Raw genomic sequence first — 25,382 nt, 5'->3', positions numbered from 1 at the left:
GAAACTTACCCAACCCTTTGAAAAAAAGAATTTTAAAAGTTTGGCACTCGTAGTTTAACGTGCACTAAAATATTGGTTTTGTTTAGCAGTTTTTGTTTTGTACCTTAACAAGTAGTGATGAACAACTAAAATATACGTACATTTCAATAATTACAAATTAATTTGAGAGAGACAGCCCAATAGATTTTTTAAATAAGCTTAGGATTTTAAATAATCCCAAGGAACTGTAGAATAGAGTAGTGGCTGTTCACCTGTAAATAACAAAATCTAAACTAAGCATACAAACTAGAAGATACATTTGAGATCAATCAATGTGACCATGAAAAACACAAGTTCCTTTTTCAGGACTTAGGGACTACAAGCAGTCCTGCCTTGTCTGATAGGGAATAGATGGATTGCTTTTCTCATTGACATTCTTGAGATTTCAATCTGAAGGTAAGCCCAGACCTTCTGAAGAGCCTGCAGCTCATTCAGAAGAGAAGTTTGTTTGTGTCCTTCTGTACGCTGATGGCTCTTGACAATAATCTACCATTTCTTACAGGTTAGAATTTAAACTCTGTTGTGGTGGTATAAGAAAGCATTCATACAACTATTTTTCATTTGCTTTCAGGAGAGTTAAGGCAGCTGGAAATTCTCTATTTTCAGCTAGGCACTGGAAATCACTAGTTAACTGCTAGCACAATTCCGTCTTAGTTGTTCCCTTAATGAAACATAATTACTACAATTGTTCAATTTAAAACCAATGCTTTGGGCTTCATAAGATTTAGGATAGCAGATATCGATGATCTGTAGTATTGCTTTAAAAATTTGTACTATGTTTTGTTTCTATTTGAGGGTATGGGGAAGATATAAATACCTGTTCTCCCTTATGTTTTTCACCACCACACCAAAAAAAAAAATTTTCCTTGTGAAAGAATATTGATGTTGCATTATTCACAGTTGATAGTACCCATTTTTCACTGATTGTTTGTGCCACTCTCCTCCCGTATTAAAACAGTAGAGGAAAGAGTCAAAATTCAGGAAACTAAGTCAGAGCCATCACCACTGAGCAAGAAACACCACTGTGGACTTACTTCAAACGATGGAGCAGGGTAATCAACTCTTTAACTTGTCTCCAGTTTGGAGGACAGGTACTGCAGACAATACCTTCCTCTTCCTTTTAACCTTGAGCAGAGCAGGGTGCAAGGCTCCCTGCTTTGCTCACCTTGGCCTCTGTAACCCATCTCAGAAAGGAGCTGGAAGGAGAGGGAGAGGGTGGTGTCTTGCTTGGGACACAAAGTGCACTTAAGCGAGGGAAAGCTGCTGGAGCACAGAGAAGACCAGGCAAGAAGAGACCAGATGGAGATGGAGGACATGCTTACATCAGGGAGCCAACCCACAACGAAACTTCAGAGGTGATGGAGAGCAGAGGACTTCTCTAGGAATCAGAGAAGGGAAACAGGAATTTCTTTTGTGGTTTGCAGAACCAGATGCTGGCAGGCCTGACAGGGTTAGAGGAAAATGAGTCTCCCATTCAGGCAGTGAGGGGAGGGGGTTTCTTGTGAAGCCCTTTCCTTTAGTTTATATTACCCGCCCTCCCTTACTGGCGGTTATGCTGGCTATTAGATGGCTATTATTTTTTTATTTCAAAACTTCCTAGTTTAGGAGATGTGGAGGACCTTACTTCAAGCCAAATGGGGAAGAGGAGCAGAGGCAGTGCTCTCTTATTTAAAAGAGCAGCACTGAAGCCCACACTTGCCATCTTCCTGCCACACGGAATCAACAAAACAAGCACAGCCTGACATTACCAGGCTGATTCGTGGCATTGAGAACATTGCATGTGGCCATCAGTGTAACCTGGTGAGCTACAGGCTCCATACAAACCACAGCAGAGCACAGCCTCCACAGCATCTACCTGCTTCTGCCAAGGGGAAGCCTGGGGAAGTAGGAGGCCAAGGTTGCAAGGTGAGCCCCACGGCACAGCTGAGGCTGTGCTGTGCCCCCTGGCCTGTGAGGGACAGGGATCTGCACTGGCAGGATTGCTCCAGGCGCCACTGCTTTTCCTTCTGAAAATCCAACAATGGTGCAGTAAGGTGTGGTGTAGCTATTTAAAAACCAAACTAAGGAAGCGAGTGGTCTTAAATGAGAGACTATTATTAATTCAAGGGCATCACAGTAACAGTTGATAACGGGAAACAAAGTGACACAAAGAATCCAGGCTACTATAACCATTCATGGCTGGGTCAAAAATGAGGGAAAAAAAAAAGAAATTATGAAAACATTTGTCTTTTTTATTTTCAAGAGCAATATATTTTTTAGAAATAAAATATTTTGCCTGTCATTTCTGCTCTCTTCAGACCCTCTCCTCTTCCTTCTTACGTCATTCAGGGTAAAAAACCAACAACCAAACAAAGGGAAAAAAATCACAACCTAAAAATGTAATTTTTAATTACATTTTAAAATAAATTATTCTTGAATAGCAAGTGTTTGCAAGCAGAAATATTTCAAATGGCAGAACAGAGAAATATTAGGATTCTTCCGAGTACCTGCATACACTGTTCTAGCTAAAAAAACCCAAACCAAACCAAACCAAAACCAACAAAGACCAAAGCGCACCAATGCAGTACTGAATTTTGATTCAATGAACAGTCATTAATGCTGACTGAGGCTTCAGTGAGAGATTACCAAAAATATTCATCAGCAGCAACAGTAGTTGAAAAGACAGGAATCTTGTTTGGGAATCAGAGCTGGTGAGTCATCAGACGTTTTCTTCCCTTCCTCCTGAGGGCAAGAACTTGTCTAGTAACCACACAAGTGGCAGAGCTCACCTGAATCATACCCATGGTGGTCATAAGCAGAAGAGTATCTCACATAAGAAAGCCAGTAGGAACTTGGGCTCCAAGGACCTTACCAGTGTCAGAAGTTAAGCAGTTTTCGAAGTGCTGAGAGACTGGTTCAGTACACTGACACTGATCAGAGATGGGGGGCAAAGAAGCACATCCTATTAAATTTGTAATATTACCAGATCATGAGTGAGGTTTCAAAAACAAACACATGATAGAATCATAGAATTGTTAAGGTTGAAAAAGACCTCCAGGATCATCGAGTCCAACCTTTGACTTAACACTGCTTTGTCAAGCAGACCACAGCACTAAGTGTCACTTCCCATCATTTCTTGAACACTTTCAGGAATGGTGACTCTACCACCTCCCTGGGCAGCTTCTTCCAAAGCTTAACCACCCTTTCAGTGGAAAAATTCTTCCTGATGTCCAACCTGAACCTCACCTGATGCTGCCTGAGGCCATTTCCTCTTGTCCTGTTGTTGGTTGCCTCGGTGAAGAGGCTGATGCCCACCTGGCCGCAGCCTCCTTTCAGGCAACTGTAGAGAGTGATAAGGTCTCCCCTGAGCCTCCCTTTCTGCAGGCTAAACAACCCCAGCTCCCTCAGCTGTTCCTCACAGGACTTGTGCTCCAGACCCTTCACCAGCTCTGCTGCCCTTTTCTGGTCTTGCTCCAGCACCTCAATGTCTTTCTTGCACTGAGAGACCCAAAACTGAACAGAGGATTCGAGGTGCGGCCTCACCAGTGTCGAGTACAGAGGGACAATCACTGCCCTGGTCCTGCTGGCTACACTATTGCTGATACAGATCAGGATGCCCTTGGCCTTCGTGGCCACCTGGGCACAGCTGGCTCATGTTCAGCCAGCTGTCAACCAGTACCCTCAGGTCCTTTTCTGCTGGGCAATTTTCCAGCCACTCTGCCCCCATCCTGTAGTGCTGCCTGGGGTTGTGACCCAGGTGCAGGACCCAGAACTTGGCTTTTTGAACCTCTTACAATTGATCCAGCCTGTCCAGATTCCTCTGTAGAGCCTGCCTGCTCTCTAGCAAATTAAACACTTCTGCCCAACTTATTGCCAACCAAGAACTTGCTGAGGGTGCACTCCATCCCCTTGTCCAGATTGTTGATAAAGATAATAAATAGGACTGGCTCCAATCCCGGCCACAACTGACTTGCCACCAACTGGATGCAGCAACATTCACCACCACTCTTTGGGTCTGACCATTCATCCAGTTTTTAACCCAGGGAAGAGTGCACCTGTCCAAGCTATAGGCTGCCAGTTTTTCCAGGAGAATGCTGTGGGAGACATTATCAAAAGGCTTCCTGAAGTCCAGGTAGATTTAATCCACAGTCTTTCCGTCATCCTCTAGGCAGGTCACCTGGTCATAGAAGATCAGGTTGGTCAACAGGACTTGCCTTTCCTAAACATGTGCTGGCTGGGCCTGATCTGCTGGCTGTCTGGTATGTGCCATGTGATCACACTCAGGATAATCTGTTCCATAATCCTTCCCAGCAGCAGGGTTGGGCTGACAGCCCTGTAGCTCCTCCTTCTGACACTTCTTGTAGACAGGCACCACATCTGCCAACCTCCTGCTGTCATGATAACTGATGATAAATGATGGAGAGTGGCTTGGTGAGCTGTTCTGCCAATTCCCTCAGAACCCTCTGGTGAATCCCATCCTGCCCCACAGGCTTGTGATTGTCTAAGTGGCACAAGAGGTCACTTGCAACTTCCTCCTACATTCCAGGGTGTCTGTTCTGCTCCCCATGCCTGTCTACAAGCTCAGGGGGCTGGTTGTCCTGAGGATAATTGGTCTTTCTGGAAAAGACTGAGGCAAAGAAGGCATTAAATACCTCAGCCTTTTCCTCATTCTTGGTGGCAATGTTCCCCCTCCTGCCCAAATCCAATAATGGGTGGAGATTTTCCTTGGCCCTCCCTTTTGTTGTTAATGTATTTATAAAAACACATTTTATTAACTTTCACAGGAGTTGATAGACTGAGTTCTAGCTGAGCTTTTGCCTTTCTCATTTTGTCTCTGCATGACCAAATGACATCCTTGTAGTCTTCCTGAGTTGCCTACCCCTTCTTCCAAAGGTCATAAACTCTCATTTTCCCCCTGAGTCCCAGGAAAAGCTCCCTCTTCAGCCAGGCCAGTCTTCTTCCTTGTCAGCTCATCTTTTGGCAAATAGGGATGGCCTACTCCTGCACCATTAAGATTTCCTTCTTAAAGTGTGTCCAGCCTTGCCAGACCCCTTTTTTCTTAAGGACAGTTTCCCAAGGGAAAGTCTGATAAGATTTAAGTACAATCAGTATATGTGATACATATTTTTAACTACAGGGCAGCAAGCTAAGGTCGCAGGAGTCTGGATTAACTCCATTACATACTCAAAGATCATTATATTTTTCTGTCTCATATTATAGCCCCATTGCTGTGTCACAAAGCTAAGTAGTCAGATGAATGTGGGCTTCTTGTAAAGGAGGAACTTCCAAAAAGAAACAACAGAAATTGCTCTCTTGGGGATATCAATGACAAACTATCCCTAGTGTCTGCCTGTCAAACATCTGAAAAGTTGCTCCCGTTTCCTAATCCTTAGATCACAGTATCTTAGGGAATACTTAAAACATTTTAGCTTCACAGTACCTAACAATCCAAGATAATACTATAGAAATAGTATGGTTAATCTCCAAAACAAACAAACAAAACAAATAAAAAGGCTGAATTATGAAACAGGATTAATGTATTACACTACAGAGCAGAATTTATTGTGGAACAAGTATTCAATAATACATTATCTGGTAGTTGTTCAATTACAAAATAAGTATCAGATAATGACAAGTTACGTACAGAGCTATATTATTATAAGATAAGGGTATGATTAATTCAGTATTCCAAATCTATGCAATAATTACCTCTGAATTGGCTAAAATAATTACAGTACAAACAACAGAAACATCTACCTAGTCACCCTCCATGAGGTAATTGTGTGTTTGTTACTTGAGTTTTCCATATGAAGTTACAAACAAAAATAGCTGGCAAGTGAAAGAAGGGTTTTTTCCTCTCCTTGAGATTTAAAGTCAGTTGGCTTCCCAGGGCACATTTGCTTCTCCAAGTAAGTAGTAAAGTGTAGTACTGCTATTGTGCTATACATCTCCATTTGGTCAGTCATCTATTACGATGCCAGTTCTAATTGACAAAGGAAATAGACCAAAACGTGCTCGAACGACCATTTAATTAGCTCCCATACCAATTATAAACAACACTTCACTCACCTTCGATCAACTGACAAAAGTAGTAATGATAAATTATAGAGTAAGTGTAAATAAAGTGTTTTTAATTAGTGTAATTAATCACTTCACACATTCCTCAACCTGCTTTGCTCATTTGGATAACAGTCAAAAGAAAAACACTAGCAAAGCTCCTTTAATGTCCTTTAAACATTCATTTACAGAGTTAATAGGTTGAGGTGCCTCACATCCCACTGAGAAGAACCACCTCCTAACTGTTAGTATACGCCTAATTAAGGATTTCAAATACCAGAAAGTCATCACTTACTTGTTTCTTTTTCCTCTCAGGTCATTTAGTTTGAGTGCAAAATATTGATTCCTACCCTACAACCTACTTTTTTCTTAGTTCATTAAGGTGTCTGTACTCCTGGTAAGCAGTTGCCAACCCCTCCTAAAGCTGGGTTGTATTTGCTGCCCAGATTTGCAAAGGAATGGATAATTAAAAAAGAACAACGTAACAAGAGAGAGGTTTTGATGGTAACCTGCCAGAGTCCTTCCACAGTATCCAACATTAGAGAAGAAGTGATGATAGTTAATGACAAGGTGGACAAACCTATTCCTAGTGATACTAAATTCTTTGGCATCTCACTGGTACATCCTGTTTTCTAAATATCACTCCCAGAATTAAGCTGCTCCATCTGGGACCAGGAATAAACTTTGCCTCCAAATCAGAAGAGTAAGGAACACTTATTTGTCTGTTTTAACCCCCTCCGTTGCATTACGTCTTATTTTTGAGGTCATCTGAAACATTCTTTGAAGAAACTTTCTCTTGCCAAGACGATTTAGGATGGTTTTGAAAAGCAGAAGAATCAAGTGAGCAGAAGGGAGGCCCTGCAAGTACCATGGAGGGTGGCAAGAAGCAGCAACACAGGTACAGACCTTCTCCATTTTCTTGTCTCCAGGGAAGTTGTGAAAAATGTAAGGTGAAGCTAGCGGAGGCACGGGGCAGTGAGGAAAGTCCTTGAGAATTAGATAAGAGACCTTCATGGCAACCACAAAAAGAAGACATTTTGTTAATTACAGACAGAAAAAGGAGAGGCTAAACCAAGGCAAAACTTAAGATCTGCAGTTGAAAACGCAACTTTTCAGCCGCAACTGGTCAAATAGATGCTGTAGGAAAAAAGGGCTTTTAAGGCAACTGTTAGTCTGACCTCAAATAGAAGACAACAAGCAGCTCTACTATAACAATAGTAATAAGCATGGCACCCATTCTCCCTCCAAATCTGAGACTAGAACTAGAACAGTACTAGGAAAATATTTCAACATCTACCTTCTAGGTGATATTAAATATTAAACCTATCAGTAGCTTTATACTACAGGAGAAAATGCCAAGGCTGCAATATAGCAAAGGAATTCCAAACCCTAGAAATGAAGAAAGTTGAAGGGGCAAAAAAAGACAGGGGGAGGGGAGGAGAGGGGACACCAAAAGCATACTTAAAATGAAGAAATAAATGGTAATACTTTAAATGCTTGATCACAAGCAGCTCCCTTGTTATGAACCAAACACATCTCTTTAGAAGAGAGACAGCAATTCTTAAATGAATCCACTGAAAACAAACTTGTTTTACAAAAAAGGAAAGTAATTTATATGCAATGCCATGCTCTACCAGCATTAAGAGGGCTATGTTCTACCTACAAATACAGAAAAGGGCTTTAGTACTGCTATAGAACCTATTCTTAGGTGCTGGAAAATAGGATTTTGTGGAATGCATTCACAAGTGTAGAATAAGTTCATTTTCATCCAAGAATTCTATAAACGATATATATCTGGAGAAATGATGCAAAAAATAGGCTGATAGCATTATATAAATGAACAATAAAAGGATATCCCTTCAAACTCTCCTTCTGACCTAATTACTATTGGAAAGAAAGATGAAGAACACTTTATTTCAAGAGTAAGTGAACTGGGAATAGAAACTAGTTTCATTAGATGCTGATTGTCTTATGCTTTTTACACAAGGTACCACTCCTGCCATTATTGTAAGAAGAAAACAGAGGCATTTTCTAGGATTTGAAATAATAATTCTCTACTCCAAGGGATAGCAAAGCACCTTAAATGTCAACAAGAAGTAGTAGAAAAATATAAGACCTGAAGGGCATAGAAAAGAAAAAAGTTTGCATTCCACCCCAACAGTAAATATTTCTGATTCCTGATTTTTTTTTTTTTTAACCTCATAGAATAAGGTAATATAGCAGAGCCTAAGTAATCCTGACATAGTAGGATAACTTCAGTGTTACCTACTCAGATAGTGTTTTTCTTTTTATACCATATCACGCAGATCTTCTTTCATAAGCAATACTGGGTAATGTTTGACAGCAGGACAAATCTGGAGTTCCACTACTAATGAGAGAAATTCCTGAAGATGCTGGAGAGCAAGACTGAAATACATGCACTGAGCAAGAATAGATCTATACACATTTAAGCTCAGAATACAGAAGCTGGCCTTGTCTTTGTTTTTCTTCTGTTTGTTTGGTTTGGTTTTGTAACAGCAAATCTATCCTCAATTGAGATAAAAACCAAGGACAACTCTACTACTGCAAGTTTTTAATTGACCCGAAGAATAAAACCTTTTTTTTTTTTTGGTAGAAGATTAATCATATTTTATGAAATCACTTGCTAAACCCTGCAGATATCAAAATCAGATAGTCTCTGAAGAAGACAATTTATCACTGGCCATTAGGATGATGAGCTTTACTGGAGCAATAGATACACACAAGACAAGATGGGCAGCAAAGATTGTAACTAAATTACATTTCTGCATTATGGAAGACACAAAGAGGAAAAACAGTGTCCTCGAGCCTTTCTGATGCTGCTTCTGTGAAACTCTGCAACACTAAGAGTGGTAGAACGCTTCACTGTAACAGATGCTTGCTCTCTATTAACATATCACTGTGGAACCACAGGAGAACAGGACCTGAGCAGGGCTCCTGAACAGGATTAGATTTGTTCATTTGTTAATTTTTTTTTTTCCTGGTCACATTTGTTAATGTGACCAGAAGAAGAAATTTGTATACAGGAGGAGACACTGCATGCTGCAACACAGACAGGAAACTCCAGCTCAGAAGGAACTGCCATGTTCCCATTTGAGAAACACTGGGTTTTGGCATTAAAAATTGTTATTTTTTAATTTGTGTTTTCATTATCAGTCTCCCATTTTTAAAGGAATAACTACATTTAAAATGGTGTGTGGGCTTACTTTACAGGGAAGAAAAAAAAAAGCCCAAATAAGTTCATTATTAAATCCTAATTTTTTGAGGTATTTTGTACCTGTGAAAACCAGCTGCAAACATCAAGTGTTCCTAGTCACCCTCTGTGCCTAGCGCAGCCTAAAATTGCTATCAATAGTACTAAACTAATGTGTTCCCTTTTTATTACTAGGAAATAAAATCAGATGTTTATAGACATCACACAAACATGATGCACATGAAAGCTGAATGCATTATCAGTAGGAAAAAAAAAAACCCAGACAAATCTCCTTTGATAGACCTAAATTAGACTGCTGAAAAAAAATAAAATAAAAAGTGCCCAACAGCTTCTGATTATAAAAGCCTATAAAACCCCTCACAGATATATGGATCTAATACAAAAGACATCAGCAGATCTATTACACTATTATGTTTTTCTATGAACTTAACTACTACACAAAACAGGTTTCCTCTTCTCATGCGAAGTAGAACTCCATTTTTTGCAGACCTTTGACAGGCTTAAATCCTGAATCTTTTCTGTCCACAAAAGAAAATGACTATTTGGTCTCTAAGGTGAGCCAGTTCAGAATGTGTTTAGCTCTGCCTCAGAAGTCAATTAAAAAGTAAGTCAAAAAGGTCAAAATTTTATTACAATCTTTTTCACTTGCCAAAACCTCCTCTGCCATAAACCAGAAAGTACACCCTTCTGCTTTCTCTCTCTGTATCCACACAAACGTGCACCACTCTCTGCTCTCACATCGTCCTGACAAAATGCATTTCTCCATTTATAAGGCCAGAATGGAAAAAATGGAGGCAGCTCCCTAATCTGTGATACCACAGAAGTCACAAAAATTCTGCTTGATTGAGAGCTGTGTAAACTGCATGTAGCACAAAAGAAATCAAACCCAAATCCATACCTGCCAAAATTTTCTCTTCCATATAAATCATTTTACACAAGCTAACAAGCCAACTACCCCTTTTTCCAAGGCTGAATCTCCACAATGCTTATGCTCACAAGCTGGCATCAGCAGATCCCAGAATGATGTGGCTCTTGGCACTCCTGACTGTGCCAAGTGTGCAGGCACTGGCATTGCCACTAAGGCAGGAGTAGGGTGAGTGGTTTATCAGTCTGTCGTGGGGATGTGGGTGCATTTGTTTCCTGGCCCGTACCACAGGCACAATATTTACTGATGTTCTTTTGCGCTGTAGGTTCGGATGCCAAGAGCCTTTCTTTGTTCTGCTCCTACAGATGCTACTATAAGTCACTGTCATTTCCTAACAAGTTTCAGTAGCTGCTTCCTGCAGTGGATGAGGGAACACCTGGTTGCCTGTAAAGGACTGGTGTTTGACACAGACTAAGCATTACAAGCTGATCACCTACCTCCTATCCATCTTTGATGTTGCTACTAATTGTTCCTGCTGTCCTGGTCTGGACTCCTATCTTTCCATTTCCTCCCTCCATATATGTTTACCTGCTGCTACTGCTCCTTTTTTTTTTTTTCTTTTACTATTTTGTTCTACAGTAATTAAAGCTAGATTGTGAGGGGTTGTTTTCCTTAGGCATGGATTTTAAGTCAGTTGCACAGCATTAAATGACACCAGCTACCAAAATCAGATTCATCACAGGACAAGCAAGCTCAGAGATATGAAGTAATATTGTAATATCAGTATAGAATTTATATATAACAACATGTTTAATCTTGCAGATATAAGTAAACTCCAAGAAAATCCAGGTCACAGCACATCAAAACAAAAATTCAGCCTGTAGGCTGCTGTGCAGAAATTGAGGGAAATTAGAAATTCCTTAGCTGCAATGTTCTCATAGTGTTACCTCTGGACTCCAACATGACACAACAATGCACAATCTGGCTTTGCTTCTAGTTAATGTGAAAGCATGCGAAAAATCGGGATAGCAAGGTCACTTATGTGCAGAAAACGTATGTGGGTTTTGGGGGCTTTTGGTGGAATTTTTTTTGTCTCTAAGGATGAATAATCAACTGTTTTGGGGACAAGCACTGAGGATTTATTGTATGCCATTTGAAAACATAAAAGATGGAGGAAGAAGATAAAAAGAAAAGATGCAAGATAAAACAAGAATGGAAGCAAAAGACAAGGATGTGGTAAGACAGAACTGGGTGGTTTAGGGAAAGACGGGGCAGTAAGAAAAGGCAAGAATGCACAGGAAGGGAGAAGGCTGGATATTAAGATGGTGTGTGTGTCTCCAGCTGGAGATTCCTTCCCGAGGAGAGGAAATTGCTAGAGGCAGCCTGCAGAAGTTTACGTCCAACAGCAAGGGCTTGTACTGGGCCATCAGTTTTGAACAGCACTTCAGCCAGTGGCTTCTAGTGCTTTCCCCTAGAAGCCTATAAACTCACCCAGGCATGTACCAATCTGCAGAAGGGCTGCAGAAGAACTGAGATGATGGAAACCCTGCACAGGTGGGTGCCCACAGCAACTTCCGTGCCACCCCTGAGGAAACCGGGGAAAGCATGAACTGCTTCCCTGAACACTGATGGTTCCTTCAGCCTTCACCAGGCTTCCTGCTTGCAACAACCACACATGAACTTGAAGATAGGCAGCAAACCAAAGAGTAACAAGATCAGCTGGACCTGAGTCCATCCTGAAGTAGATACCAAAGTCTGTCAGGAATTCTGGCGGTGAAAGCCCATTCTGTGACTCTGCTCCTAAGTTTGGTCTCTTCCTGCCTGCATAAGGGAAGAGGCCAAAAAGGAAAACTTCACTCATGCTCTTAAAGTAAGAACACTGACATGAGTTTACTGGGATGTGATATGTCAGCAACAAAGATGCACCTGTTATACAATCCTGATACCCACAAGGGCAGAGGTGATCGAGTACTGAATGACAGTGTTTGAGCTACATCTCTTCTGGCGCTACTCTCAATGCCTTTGAGCTCTGCCTGTGACAGAGGATGAAAACAATGAAGTCCAAGCTTAGGATGCTTAGTGCTGATGGAGCATTTCCCGAGGCAGCACTGGCTGTAAACACTGATGCTGAGATGTAAGAGCTGGCTCTCAGCAGCACTAGAGCCGGCTTCATTTTATCAAACCCTAATGTCTTAGTGGGGTGTAGCAATAAATCTACAGAAACTTTTCATGGTCAGCTGTTTCGTGAAGACATTCATCTCCTGCTGAGGATTGCCCCTGGAAAGCAGGTCTCAGTGTTTGTGACCGGCAGTGGCTATTACAACATTAAATAACTTAATAGTTATTTCATGCTCACACTTAGGGTGACTAGGGCCAGAAAGGGGAGATGGGTAAAGGAAACATCTCATCCCCATTTCTAGGAAATCTACATATTAACAACTACTTCAAAAGACTGAATTTGTCTCACAGTTGAGACGATTCCTTTACAACTTTCTCTGTGAGAACATACAATGAATAACTGTGAAACCATCCTTTGAAAAGTGGTATCCCACTTTCAGAGATTTATTCCATTACAAATTGGGCAAAGATGACTTTGAAACCCAAGTTTCAAAGCAAAGATTGGCCAAAAGCTTGTTTTAGAAGAGATGAATGGAGTAAAGAGAGGCATCTAAGATGTTCACCATAAATATTTACCCTAAATATATTACAATACTGACAAAAGTTTCCGCAATACATCAAAATTTCCTCAGACTTCACACTCTGAGAGATTTATCTGGATTTAACTGTTGAGTCAGACACTGCCAGGTTTGCATTAATGCAGCAGACAGAAAGATAGTGTGCCCTGTGTTAGGCACTATGTCACTCCTACTCTAAAGACTGATCCTGAAATGGAGGAGGGGTATGCACACTTCCTAGGGGTTTTCCATCTTGGAAACATACTCAAAGAGCACATGATTTTATTAGTGTGTATGTGTACCAGGAGATCCCACAAGAAGACCTCCTTTGTGTGCACAAAGAATGACTCAGCTGGATTGCCCTGGCTCTCAAAGCAGATAATGAAATGGAAACAACTTCATCTATCAAAAAACTGTGAGGTCCCCTGATGCCAAATTTCATCTCATTGAGCATGTCAGCCATCTGACAGGTGGCAATTTCACAAAGCAAGAGCGATGGGATGGAAAACACATAAACACCCATCCTTTTACACATTCATTTTGTAAACAGTGCCTTTTTGTTTCAATCCATTTTCAGTATCTATGATAAAAGCAGCTGATAAAGGCTGAAAATCATACAGGTTGAACAAGGAATGCTTTTTCAAACTGGGACATCTGCTTTCCCACTGGGTAAGGAGGATTTCTCTTATTACAAAAAAATGCTGAAACGAAACTGAATTCAGAGAGTAAAGTAAGAGTTTAGCCTACCTTTTTAGCCTCATAATTAGACAGGGGTTTTAAGTGAAACCCACATCCGTCTAATGCAACATCTGTATATAATTTCATGTGGTAAAAATGTTCTTCTAACATAATTCATTCTCCAGAGGGGAAAAAAACCAGCACCTAAATGTACACCTATTCATGCTGCATTTGGGGCAAATAGTTTCAAATGGCTAAAAGAGTTCATATACTGTGGGATTGAGACCAGAATGGTAAGCCATATTTTTCTTCCCCAGAAGTACTTGGACATCCTTAATTGCCTGCATCTCTGTCAATATGTAGCCTCTGTGAAGGGCATTATGAAATGGCCTCAGCCAAGAAGATGGTATTATTAAACCTACATTGTATTTGTTCCCTTATCAGTGCGCTGGATACTGCAATTAATCCTGAGCACCAGGACAACAGGGTCACAGAGATAAATAAAAATATTTATCCAGAAAATGTGGGGGGAAAAAATTCATCCGGAGTACTGGTAATGTTGTGTGGGAAAAACTGCAATCCTGATAGAAACCACGTGGTTTAAAAAAAAAAACAAACCAACAACTAAAAATGAAATTTAAAATGTAGCATTTAAAAAATATCAAGAAAATTGGGAGAACTATCCAGGAAGTTTTCTGATCCATGTCAACGAGAGCTCTGTTCCTACAGGCTGTGCTATCGATTTAGAGAGCAAAGAAGGAAGGTTGCCACATGAAGTGATGAAGCAAGTGAAAAATAATGAAATGATTCTGTTTCAGTTAGAAACATAAACACTGAAAGCTCCATAAATCTGCCCTGTAATCCTTTTAAGACCAGTCTTATGCTCATTTTGTGAAGGCTGAAACAAAGGAAAAAGCATGGAAGATTAAAGAATAGATACCTTAAATTAAAACTAGGGACTTCTGGATTAGCAGACATTCGAGTTTAAGTTAGGAAGAAAGTGCCAATGGATTTGCTCTGTAATCTTAGAACCCTCCTTTTGCTAATGCCATGACAGAAGGAAAAACCACTGCCTGTCTCCACTGCTGTAGCCCGTAAGGGGTCAGTACAGATTGTAAGGATGCAGCATATTCTGTAAGGATTCAGTGAGTTCAGCTGATTATCTCAGAAATTGTTTCAATGACAGTGTCATGTCAGTCCTCTAATGTGGCATGCTGATGACCCACAGGGATAGGGGGACAGAGAAACTAAGAGAAGAGAAAGAAATACAGAACCAAATTTTCCTCTTGTTCCACTTTTTATCTTACACTACCCACCTGTAAACTGCCAATTTACAAACATCATCAGGAAAGGGTAGTTTGGTCTTAACAACTGCTTAGAGGACTCCAGCTTCTCTGTCACATCACAGAGGATGGACATCAGGGGGCCTCAGGCAGTTCATCAGGACCTTTCCCACTTACCTGCAGGCCAGACTGCAACCCTATCAAACCTTAATGACAAATGTCCTCAGCAACCAATCTTCCTCACTCAGACAGCTGTGTATCTGTGTTTACTCTCCTTCCTTCCATGCAGCTTTCCACCTTTACAATAGCTCTTCCATATAATGTGAGTGAAAAAAAGGAAAAAACACAAAACAAAACCAAAAAAAAGAGGTGCACTGACAAGGTAGTAAAAGGAATGAATCTGAAGTAGTTGTGTGATTTTGAGACAACAGTGTAGTGATGGGAAAGGGAGAAAATAATGTCTTGCTTCTTTTATCCCACATTTTTCTAAGATTTCTAGTCAGAAATATTAATTTTTGGTCTCCACAGTGCATACTCAGCCCTCACAAAATTTATTTTCACATGTCTTTCCTCACTAAATTAAACCATTCTGCCATGAAAATACCTTTCTTGAGCTACATTCACTGCTCAGTACTGCTGTGTCTCCTGAAACACCCCTGGTGCTATCTCTGTCCTCAACTAAATTTTGTTCCCCTGCATGTTTCCTCACCCAGTAATTTCAGGTCCTGCACTTACTGTGCATTCCCATCCCTCGTCTATGAGGGAAGTCTCCAGTGTCTTATATGTGATTACATTGGCTTTCACACGTCTGGTCTTCTCCCTGACCCTATTTAAGGTGACAGTTACTTATCTTAATTTGTGCAAAAGCAATATTTTTGAGTTCCCATCAGAAAAGGTAATGGCAGAAGGAAGAAATATTTTCTGAGAGGAGCAGCCTGGCAAGCTGGGTGTTACAGCAATGTAGAGCAGGGAGAAGGACAGACTGAGTGCCCTCAGGGTGACCCTGAGGGTCCAGGTTGGCCCCTGGACCCAGTGCAGCTAATGGCTACTGACACTAGCAGCAACAACTGTATGTGCCCTCCCTCGGGGACTGAGGGGATGTGTGGACCACTGTTTTTCTGCTGACCGTCCCCATGAACACTCAGGACAGGCTGAACGCCCCTCTGAGGCCACAAAACTATGACATGTTTGATGCAAAGTGCAGTGACACAGTCTTGACAGATCTAGGGCTACATCACTGCAGTACAGGGAACTGGGCCATGGAGACGCAGGTTCAGGTCTCCAGTCAGATGCAGCTTCTTGCATAATTCTGGAAGTCTCCTGACTTTTTGTCTGTCGGTTGTAACTGGAAACAGATGGTTTGGGGAAGACAACTTACTTTGAGTTGGAACAGAAGAAAGAGGTGGGCAACAGTGCAGGGGTTCCCATTGGTTGCATATAACCTTGTCCTAGGGTCAGCTCCACCACAGGAAGCTTGTATGAGAGCTTGCAGCAGCTATGCATCTGCCTGTCTGATAATAGTTACTTTAAAACCAGTGAGCACTCTGCTTTCATTTCACCAAATTAATAAGAATTATATGTACTTAAGGTTTTTCACATTTGCTGATTCACACTCAGTAAAGATAATTAGTGAGCATCTCTATTAGCAATACAGAACCCCTTGTGTGTAAGCCCCTTTCATGTGACTTGTCCCATTAGCCTTTTTTTCATGGCTTTTATTTGCTACTAAAGGAATAGCACATGTGAAGTGATGCTTGGAATTTAGAATATTGTAACAGCTGACTGCTATGTGATGACTTTTTCAAACTAAGTCTGAGAAAGTCAGAGTGTGTGAAACCGAACTGTAAAGATTCTGAGTAGAGACACACTAATCCTCTACAAAGGCAGGGCTACTGATAGATTAAGCCATTAGACTTGATGCACACAGTTCACAAAAGGAAGCTGTGGTCACATCACTGGGCAGGCTTTCAGATGATGATTTTAAAAAATCTCTTTCAAATGCATTGCAGGCAGGAAATGCTCCCCTCAGAGTCAGTCTTGTTACTTAAAATACAGCTTTGCAGTCAAACTGCAGAGAAGTAAACATAACTAAAACTGTCAAATTAGGAGATCAAAAGTTAGGAAATGCCAGACTAAGTTTCCTTTTCTGAGTCATTGCTCTTGCCCTCCTTCCTTGCCTTATGGCCAGTGCACACAATGCAAAATGGTTCAGTGTTTTTTACAGCATCACACCAGGTCTCCATTGAAAAATCTTCAATACAAAGAAAAAAACCAGCACCCTGGTGGATTATTCTATGGCGCTCAACGTTTACTTCAGCTATGTCACAAATAGTAGTTTTTAGAATACCTGTAAAGCAAGACATTTATATCGATCTCATTTCCTATTTCGAGATTGAAAGGATTAAGAACGGAAGTGTCTAGGAAATACAAATGCTGTGTTTGAGACATTTCAGAGTGGGCTTTAAACTTCCTTTTGTATCACGCTTCAAATATTTGAGACTGTGCTCCCACAGTGTTCTGTTACAACTGTTCTCAGCACACCTAACTGAACTGTTTAGGGAACACCTAAAACTAAGTATCAGTAGAAGATACTTCGAGTGATTTCACAACTGTAACATGAAAAATTTAAGACACAAAGGAGGGACACGATAAAATTTTAAGTAAATATAAGACTTTTGTTTTCATGGTGTATGTGTGTTCTACTCACTGCTTACAGAAGTCAGAGGCACTCTCACCTCTAGTATGCTGTGCAATTTGAGTCTCAGCTTTGGGGTAAATGAGGCATGGCCAGAAAATGTACAAAATAGGGCATGATAATAATTGTTTTATAATGAAGTCATAAGCAATTCAAATTATGTTGTACAGACAATCTCGACTTTTGTACTTTTGACTCTGGAAACACAATAACATTTTAACTCTCTGATGTGTTTGTAGCATTTTACTCTAACCAGAAAAAAAATCCACTATATGACATCCTAATTGTATTTATGAGTGATCAGCAGAGCTGCAACTGTTAGTTTTGGCATATAGATCTGATTCTTAATTAAAACCTAACTGGCAAATAGCAATCTAGTTTTATTACAAGCTGAGCCTGGAGCAGAGGAATAAGGGCACTGTGACAAAAGGCTTTACAAATATTTCCTGACAACACAGAAGATCAAGTTTGCAGCTCTGTGGGGAAGCCTGTTCCCTTGGGAGGACATGCACCTGCCTGTTCTCTCCAAACCTATGTTTCTTAGGGACAGCTACTGTCCTGTCCATAGTGATATCACTTTTCCTTTTCTTGGCTGTCCTCATCATCCCGTTGTTCCCTCTCTTTGCACCTAACTCTTGCTCCCATGAACAAAACGTCCAGCCAAGCAAACTCAGCTTTCAACATTCTGTACGGACCTCCTGCTTCAACAAACCTCAGTTCCTCTCCTGTTGATCCTCTACAAATCCATCTCTACTGCTTCTCTTCTCCATCATTTTTCCATTTGCCCATGCTCTTTATTCTATCTGCATTCCTAGTTGTGTTTTAGCTGCTTGTGATATTTCCCAGACATTTCTTTAGTATTAGTTTTCTTCATGTACCCAGACTTCAGTCCATGTACTGTGTTCATCTTTCCCTACCATTTTTTTCTTAGTTTTCATCCCTTAAGTCAGTTTCTGGCAGTTTTCCACACAAGTTGGCCCCACTCTGCTCCCAGTCTCCTCTATTGCCATCTGCCCAGTTTCATTTTTCTATCATAGAATCCCATTTTGAAGGCAATCCTTATCATGCCAATCTGTTTCGTTTCTCCTCACCCCCAAATAAAGAAAAAAACAGGGCTTACATTTTCTCATGTTTTCCCAATTTTGTTCAGATTGAGCAACATTTCAACAGATGTCAATCATACAGACTGTGTTCAGATTAAGCAAAACCAAAACAAAAATCTTGTGCACATGAAAAAGGAAAAATTTTCTATTGTCCTGGGGTTGTCACCTTGAATTTGACAGCAAACCTTGTTTTAAAATAATGAAAAGTGTTCTGAAAAATTAAAATTCTGTATCCAATGTGCAATGTCTTCCTTTTGTCACCTGATGACCACATTGCAGGTAATGACTTGTCATTGCTAGAGATGCTTTGCAGAAGGTGGCTGTCACAGTTGACCAGCCTTCCCAGATGAAGGGGAGATTATCCCCTTTGATTTCAGGAAAGCTGAATTTGGGCAGCCACCTCCAAAGATGTGACTCAGAACGTACTGGGTAGCAGGGATCAAATGAGCAAGAGGGAAGGAGATGTAGAGGAATACTAAAAACAAAAGCCAAGCCAGTGTCAGGAGCTGCAGTGGCAGGGAAATGAAAGTGGGTATATATTGTGGCAGGTGGGGACAGAATACGAGACAGGAGCCTGAGGAAAAGGAAAGGAAACTAGGGAACTAACCTGCTTTTTCATCATCTAGTGCTACATCTGATAACAGACCAGTTAACATGCTGGAAAACTGTCTCAGTGTGACTCATGAGCACAATTGTTGGTAGACATCTGCTCTACAAATACAATGAGTGGCATGTCCCTTGTTCACTTTTGCTGTTGTTTAGCCTTGATTCACTTCCCCAGTGGCTGGTTCTATCCTAGAATCTATCCACTCACTGCACAGTTCTGCAAAAAGAATGGCTGGTAAGCGACCAGTGAGCCAACCTTGGAGCAAAGACTTCACCTTTCTTGATACAGCTTCCCTTCTGTGCATCATCTCTAAGAAGTTCACCTATTTCTGTCTGTGTATCCACAAGAAAATTTTAGTTGTAAGGAGTCACTAGCTACCTGGCCAAGTGCTTACAATCACGCATCAGACTTCCTCACAGCCACCCAGTATGTTTCATTTTATTACCTTTGGATAGTGAAAAATTGCAGTTTGAAAGTTGTTTTAATGGTGGTGATGGTACAGTTTTGTGACATGATCTTATAGTATAGTACAGCAACATTTCAATTAGAAAATATTTTCCTTAAAATATATTCAGTGTGCTTATTCTTCCCCCAAAAAGCTAGCAGTGAGATTCTCTCCGCTACAAACCCGAAAAAATAACTTGCAATTTGCCTGCTCACAGCTACAGTCCCCTCTGCCAATATCAAAAAATAATCATGAAAACCACTAAAAGATATGCATTCAGTTTTAGAGCACAAAATTCTTGGGTTCTATAAAACATATTTCTAGCAACTTACTTTCACTGGCTGAATAGTCCTGTGGATCGAGTATCCCTGATTCCTGCAGTGATCTAATACAGGAGTCCACCAGCTCCAGACCAGTGGTGAGTTCATCTTCTATATCCTTCTGACCATCTGTAATAAAATTAACAACATAAAAATGTAAAAGAAGGGCAAAACCGTAAAACCATTTACAAGACAAAAGCTACAACTGGTTACATGTGCCTAAGCATTCACAGCTAATGAAGGAATGGAGGCCACACATTCACAGGATGCTGGCCATACTGGAAATTGTGCCATCCTTTGAAAGTGTGGCCTTGGATTAATAAAAGCAAAATGAGATTATTTAGGTCTAGTCTTAAAAAAAGCCAGAGACACATTTAGCAGTGCCCCCTCTCAAAACTCTACATTAGTTTCAGGGTACTTTTTGTCAACCCTACCAACTTTTGCCAAATCTTATCACTTTTTAAGTAGAGTTCTCACACACTAGCAATGAGAAAAAAACACACAAAAAACCCAACAAAAACCTCCACATACATAAATGTGCTTTTCCCCTCCATCTTCTTTAGGTAAAAATGATCCTTCTGGGAGAGAATATAAGTAATACAGATACGTAGATAAGTACATTACCTTGTGTTTGCCAGTGAAACTGCTCTTCTGTTGAACTGGAAAGAGAAAGAAAAAAGTGATCATTTTAAATTAAATTAGTAGTGTGCCATGAATATTCAGATATAAATCTATTTGGAAGGAACTGATTTAACAGAAGAACACACTTAAGAATAAAACATACTTAGAATACAAAATTTTATATATATTTTTAATTAATGACTTGTACAGCATTCACTCAGCTGGAGGGAAGCATCTTTATTTCTTTATCAAGTAATTTGACTCATACATATAGAAATTGCCCTCTTGGTCTTGATATACAAACTACACTATTTCAAAGCAAAAACATTAGCATTCTTCAGATTTTCTGGATCCTTCCATTTGTCTGATTCTCCATGTTTATAGAGAAAATTATAAATTGCTTTCTCAAGTAAATAGTTACGTGTGATTTCTGAAAGAAATTACAAGTATAATTCCTGGTTCTACTGATCATTATGTGCATTTTTATATTATTCAAATGTGCAGCTAAGTTAATTCAATTGGCCTACACAGGAGAGTAAATTTAGATGTGTTTGTGCTTCTATGTACAAGCACTTAAGCAACAGAAGGTCTTAATTTTAAAATACTGAGCATGCACACCAGAGGATGGGTTAGGAAAGGTACTTTTTTTTTTTTTTTAATAAAATGAATGATACGTTTAAATGAATGATAAAATGAATTGTATAGTCAATTAGGCAATGACTACACTTTCCTCCAAGGCATGTTCTGTTTATGCTTCAATATAGGTCTTCCTCACATGACAAGACAATACAGGTCTTCCTCACGTGACAGGAATACAAAAAGGATTGAAGTTACTCAGTACTAACCATTCCTTAGGTAAAAGTGAACTGATTATTACACTCATGATTGAAAGATTTTTCTGTACATTTTTGTAAGATACTTACAGGGGAGAACAACATTGTCTGTTGCATCCCCCAGTTGAAAAAACAAAGACTGAATTTTTTTTAACTTTTCAAACAATTATATTTATTTCTTTCTGATGTTGAGACTAAATGCTCTTTTGGATGAGTAAATGGATTTAAATCTCTAATTGTTTTCCCTTTTCCCAGCAGATGCTGGCTCACTTATGAATATGTCAGCATACCTCCTACTATCTATGTTCTGAACAATAATAATAATGTAAATTAAATCAAATGCTTCTTTGTGGAGGTCTATTTTTACAGTAAAGAACTTGTGTCAATTATTTACCGGACTTGATAGTGTTAAAAAAAAGAATAATTGCCTAATTTACATAAGAATAGTTCTGAAAGGATTTTTAATTTCTACCTGGCATCATAAATGTTAACCTGAGAAGTTCAAATCTGTACATCATCATAAATTTCCTAATATCTCCAGTCTGTGGTTTATACAGACCCTTTGCAGTGAGATGTCACAGATTTAGAAATCAGTCTTTTGATGAGAAAGTGAACTAAAATTCTTACATTGAAGTCCACTGAAATTAACAATATTGAAGATAAATGTTGCCAGAGTCCTTGGATGAACAATAACTGCGAAGTGCTGAACTGAAAAAAATTAATTTAAATTACCTTTTGAAATGAAGTCCTAGTGGTGACTAGGGACAGTGGCTCTTTTTGAAATAACACTTTTTCCAATTTTAAATTCCTTTTGTCTGATTTTCGGATTTACTAAATAATTGCAGCTTCATCTGACACACTGGGACTTGAGAGCAATCTTCCTGTCTGTAATTAGCACAATCCATAGTAAGTAATGTAGTACTTTCCCTCTTCCAGCATCCAGATGTCTCTGTGATAGATACCACCTCAGCAGCCAGAAAAAAATGTAATATCTCAGGTGGCATTCTTGCTGGCAGATTGAATTACTAGATGTTACTGGCAAGAACACCATGATGCAAAAGCCTATGCCACCTCATCCAAGTAAGTTAGAAAAGAAAATCAAGTCTGTGCATAAGCAGTGAATTATCATTTCCAGGAATTCCAGTTTAGCCCTTTTTAAGCAGCAAACTTGTACAAAATGTAACAACGTTCATTATGTTCAAGGAATCACTTGTGGTTGATTCATAGTAATCCCCAGTATCAGTTGTCTGACTTCAACAGAAACACTGTACTGTATTCATATTAATCTTAGGGTCACAGTGACTACGTTTTGACTCCATTTTGGCTTTTCCAATTTTAGTCATGCTTCTCCTCACCACTACTGTAATGGTCTTTTAATAAATAATGTAGCTCTTACAGTCAAGATAGCAGATCCACTATCAGAATTTTTATCCTAATGCTACCTTCTTATTCAACACGCAGAACATGAGCCAGGCTGCCCAGGGCAGTGGTGGAGTCATCATCCCGGAGATATTTAAAAGATGTGCAGATGTGACACCTGGGGACATGGTTTAGTGGTGGACTTGACAGTGCTGGGTTAATGCTTGGACTTGATTTGTCTTTTCCAACCTAAAAGATTGTATGATTCTCTATTAGAATTGTATTTGCTCCTACAAGGATATCAATATATTCTAGTATGAAAAGAGTGCTCTTCTCCTTAGTTAAATTCATGCTCTTTGCTTTTTAACAATCCAGTATAGTAGGATATTGAAGCTGCCATTTCTTGGTTGTAAACCAATGCCAGAGCCTTGCACACAAACATTTAAAGGGTTTCCCTAGAAAACTTTATTTGAATTTGCCATAGTTTTAATTTAGATACTCTTTATTTTTTCTTTTCTCCTTTTTTTTCTTTTTTTTGTAACTGAGATTCCCCTGCTTTTAGCTTTAAAAGGATTCCTGACTGAAGCAACCTGACGTGTTTGTGCAGGGAGCCTTTAGGCTGTCACACGACTGTGCCAGATCTGTTTGAGTGAATAAAAGGACATGCTTTTTTGTCCTTTTCTTATAGGTGTTTCCCAGCTTCATAAAATATCAGTACAATTGACTGTATAGTTACATTGAATACATGAAAAGACTAAAACCAATAATTACCAGAAGTATTGTCCCTAATAAATTTTTCTGCATGTTCAGTGAAACATATTTTTGCTTCATATTTTTTCTAAAGAAGAATGCATTAGCAACCACTTTTCTGCATATTCCTATGCCTCATTATGTAAGTTTGCAAACAATATCTTTGACTGAGGAAGATGAGCAATAAAATTCTTTATCAAGTTGTTCTGAACTATGGTAACTTGAGCCCATCTTAAGAGTTTGAGGAAGGGATTTTAACCAGAACTTCATTACTATAGTATTAGAAAATAGTGGCATAAAATATGACTGAGCTCAGAACTCAAGCAGGTAGAATTACTACCTCCCTTAACCTAAACTCAGAAGAATAATTATGATTTATGTATTCTTTTATTTTTGGTAGTCACTGCATCATGTATGTACTTCAAATGTTCTAGGTACAAATAAGACTACTGTTCTACTTAATTCTACCCGAATGACATAAAGAATCCTCCATCACCATTCAACTATGCAAAACTTGATTCTTCTATGCTTATACTGTCTTTGGAAAATACAATGTATTGAATGAAAATACCAAGGAAGCTGAATAACTTAAGAATGAGATGATAAAGCTAAAACCCAAACAAATGAACAAAACACTTGACTAAACAAAAGAAGAATATTGTTATATATTTAGTTCTGGATGTTAATGTTAAAGCTAATGAACCTATCTTCTGTAAGGATGCACTAGACTATGCTTAAAGCTTTACCTTTAATAACCACCTAGGAAAGGAGATATTCCAGTAAAAGTTGTTTTACCTCCCTAGGCAAGAATGAGCAAAGTAAATATCCATAGAGCGGTCATCTTGATTCCAGCTGAACTCACATGTTCCCATTTCTGCACACATGTCATAAAAGCACCGAAGGAGCCAGAACCCTCTGTGTGTGACCTTGTATACTGGGAGAGCAAAAGGCAAATGAGCACAGCACACTGCAGGGAGCTCATTTTGGGGAGCATCACCTGGGGAGCTCTACCTGCCTCTGCACAGCAAGGTAACAGCAGAAGCACAAAGCATTGCAAAAATGCAGATTTTCTACAGCCAGCTGAGGATGTCTGAGTGTTAGCAGCAGCTCTTTACATCAAGTTTATCCCTTTTCAGGCATGAACAGAAAAATCCCAGCCTGACCTATAGTATGTCTATAAACAAGCAACAAACCAGGCCTTAGGAAGCCTTCATTTTTTCCTGTACCTCAAGACAAGTTAAACAAGAAGTGGGTGCCCCTTCATGATGGACTTAATAGGAATCCACCATGGTAAGATGGACTCTGTGGAGACAGCCAGCACCTGCATAACAAGGTGAGTTACAGAAGACCATCAAACACCTCTCCCAGCAATTTATAGGAATCAAAAGCAGTTTTGATGGTATAGAAGTGAATGTTCCAAATGACACCATAATAATGCTTTTCTGGACAACATTCACCAGCCATATTTCTGTAAAAGTAAGCACAGTCCTCATGGGAGGTAACCCAGAGCTGGGGAACGCTGTTGAGTCCTTTGGCAGAAGAAAAGCTTCCTGAGACATCCTCAGATTGTGTTGCCATAGGGCCTGTACAAACACCCAAGGATTCGCTTCCAAAGCAGGTGCTGGGAAGCAGCAAGGGCACCTTGGACTCAATGGAACTCCTAGAAGGCGGATGTGTGCCTGTGGCACTGGCGGCAGGGGCAATGGTAGGCAAAGGTAAGTTACACCAAACCCCAGCCCAACGCAGACATCTTGCACACTACCTGGACACAGCAGTACTTGTGGTATCACCTGGGTATAGTTTTAGACATTACGTGGCCAAATGTGAGACCCAGCCCGTTT

At 39.9% G+C, this 25,382-nt stretch overlaps 1 protein-coding gene across 11 annotated transcripts in view; it reads right to left on the bottom strand.

Annotated features, from left to right (window-relative positions):
• CTNND2 (catenin delta 2) overlaps positions 1–25,382 on the bottom strand; it is a 655,093-nt gene that overhangs the window by 297,036 nt on the left and 332,675 nt on the right. For all 11 annotated transcript variants that reach the window (XR_005604669.1, XM_039571875.1, XM_039571842.1 and 8 more), the window contains 2 exons: positions 20,603–20,637; positions 19,991–20,107 (listed from right to left, as the gene is read on the bottom strand). Coding sequence is in view for 10 of the 11 variants with exons in the window: in XM_039571875.1 (XP_039427809.1) it covers positions 19,991–20,107; positions 20,603–20,637 (152 nt within the window). In the remaining variant the exon portion in view is untranslated. The remainder of the gene's footprint in view (positions 1–19,990; positions 20,108–20,602; positions 20,638–25,382) is intronic.

The sequence above is a fragment of the Corvus cornix genome, chromosome 2 (assembly GCF_000738735.6).
Source record: "Corvus cornix cornix isolate S_Up_H32 chromosome 2, ASM73873v5, whole genome shotgun sequence".
Lineage (NCBI taxonomy): Eukaryota > Metazoa > Chordata > Aves > Passeriformes > Corvidae > Corvus > Corvus cornix.
This window is presented reverse-complemented; position numbering and strand designations above follow the sequence as displayed.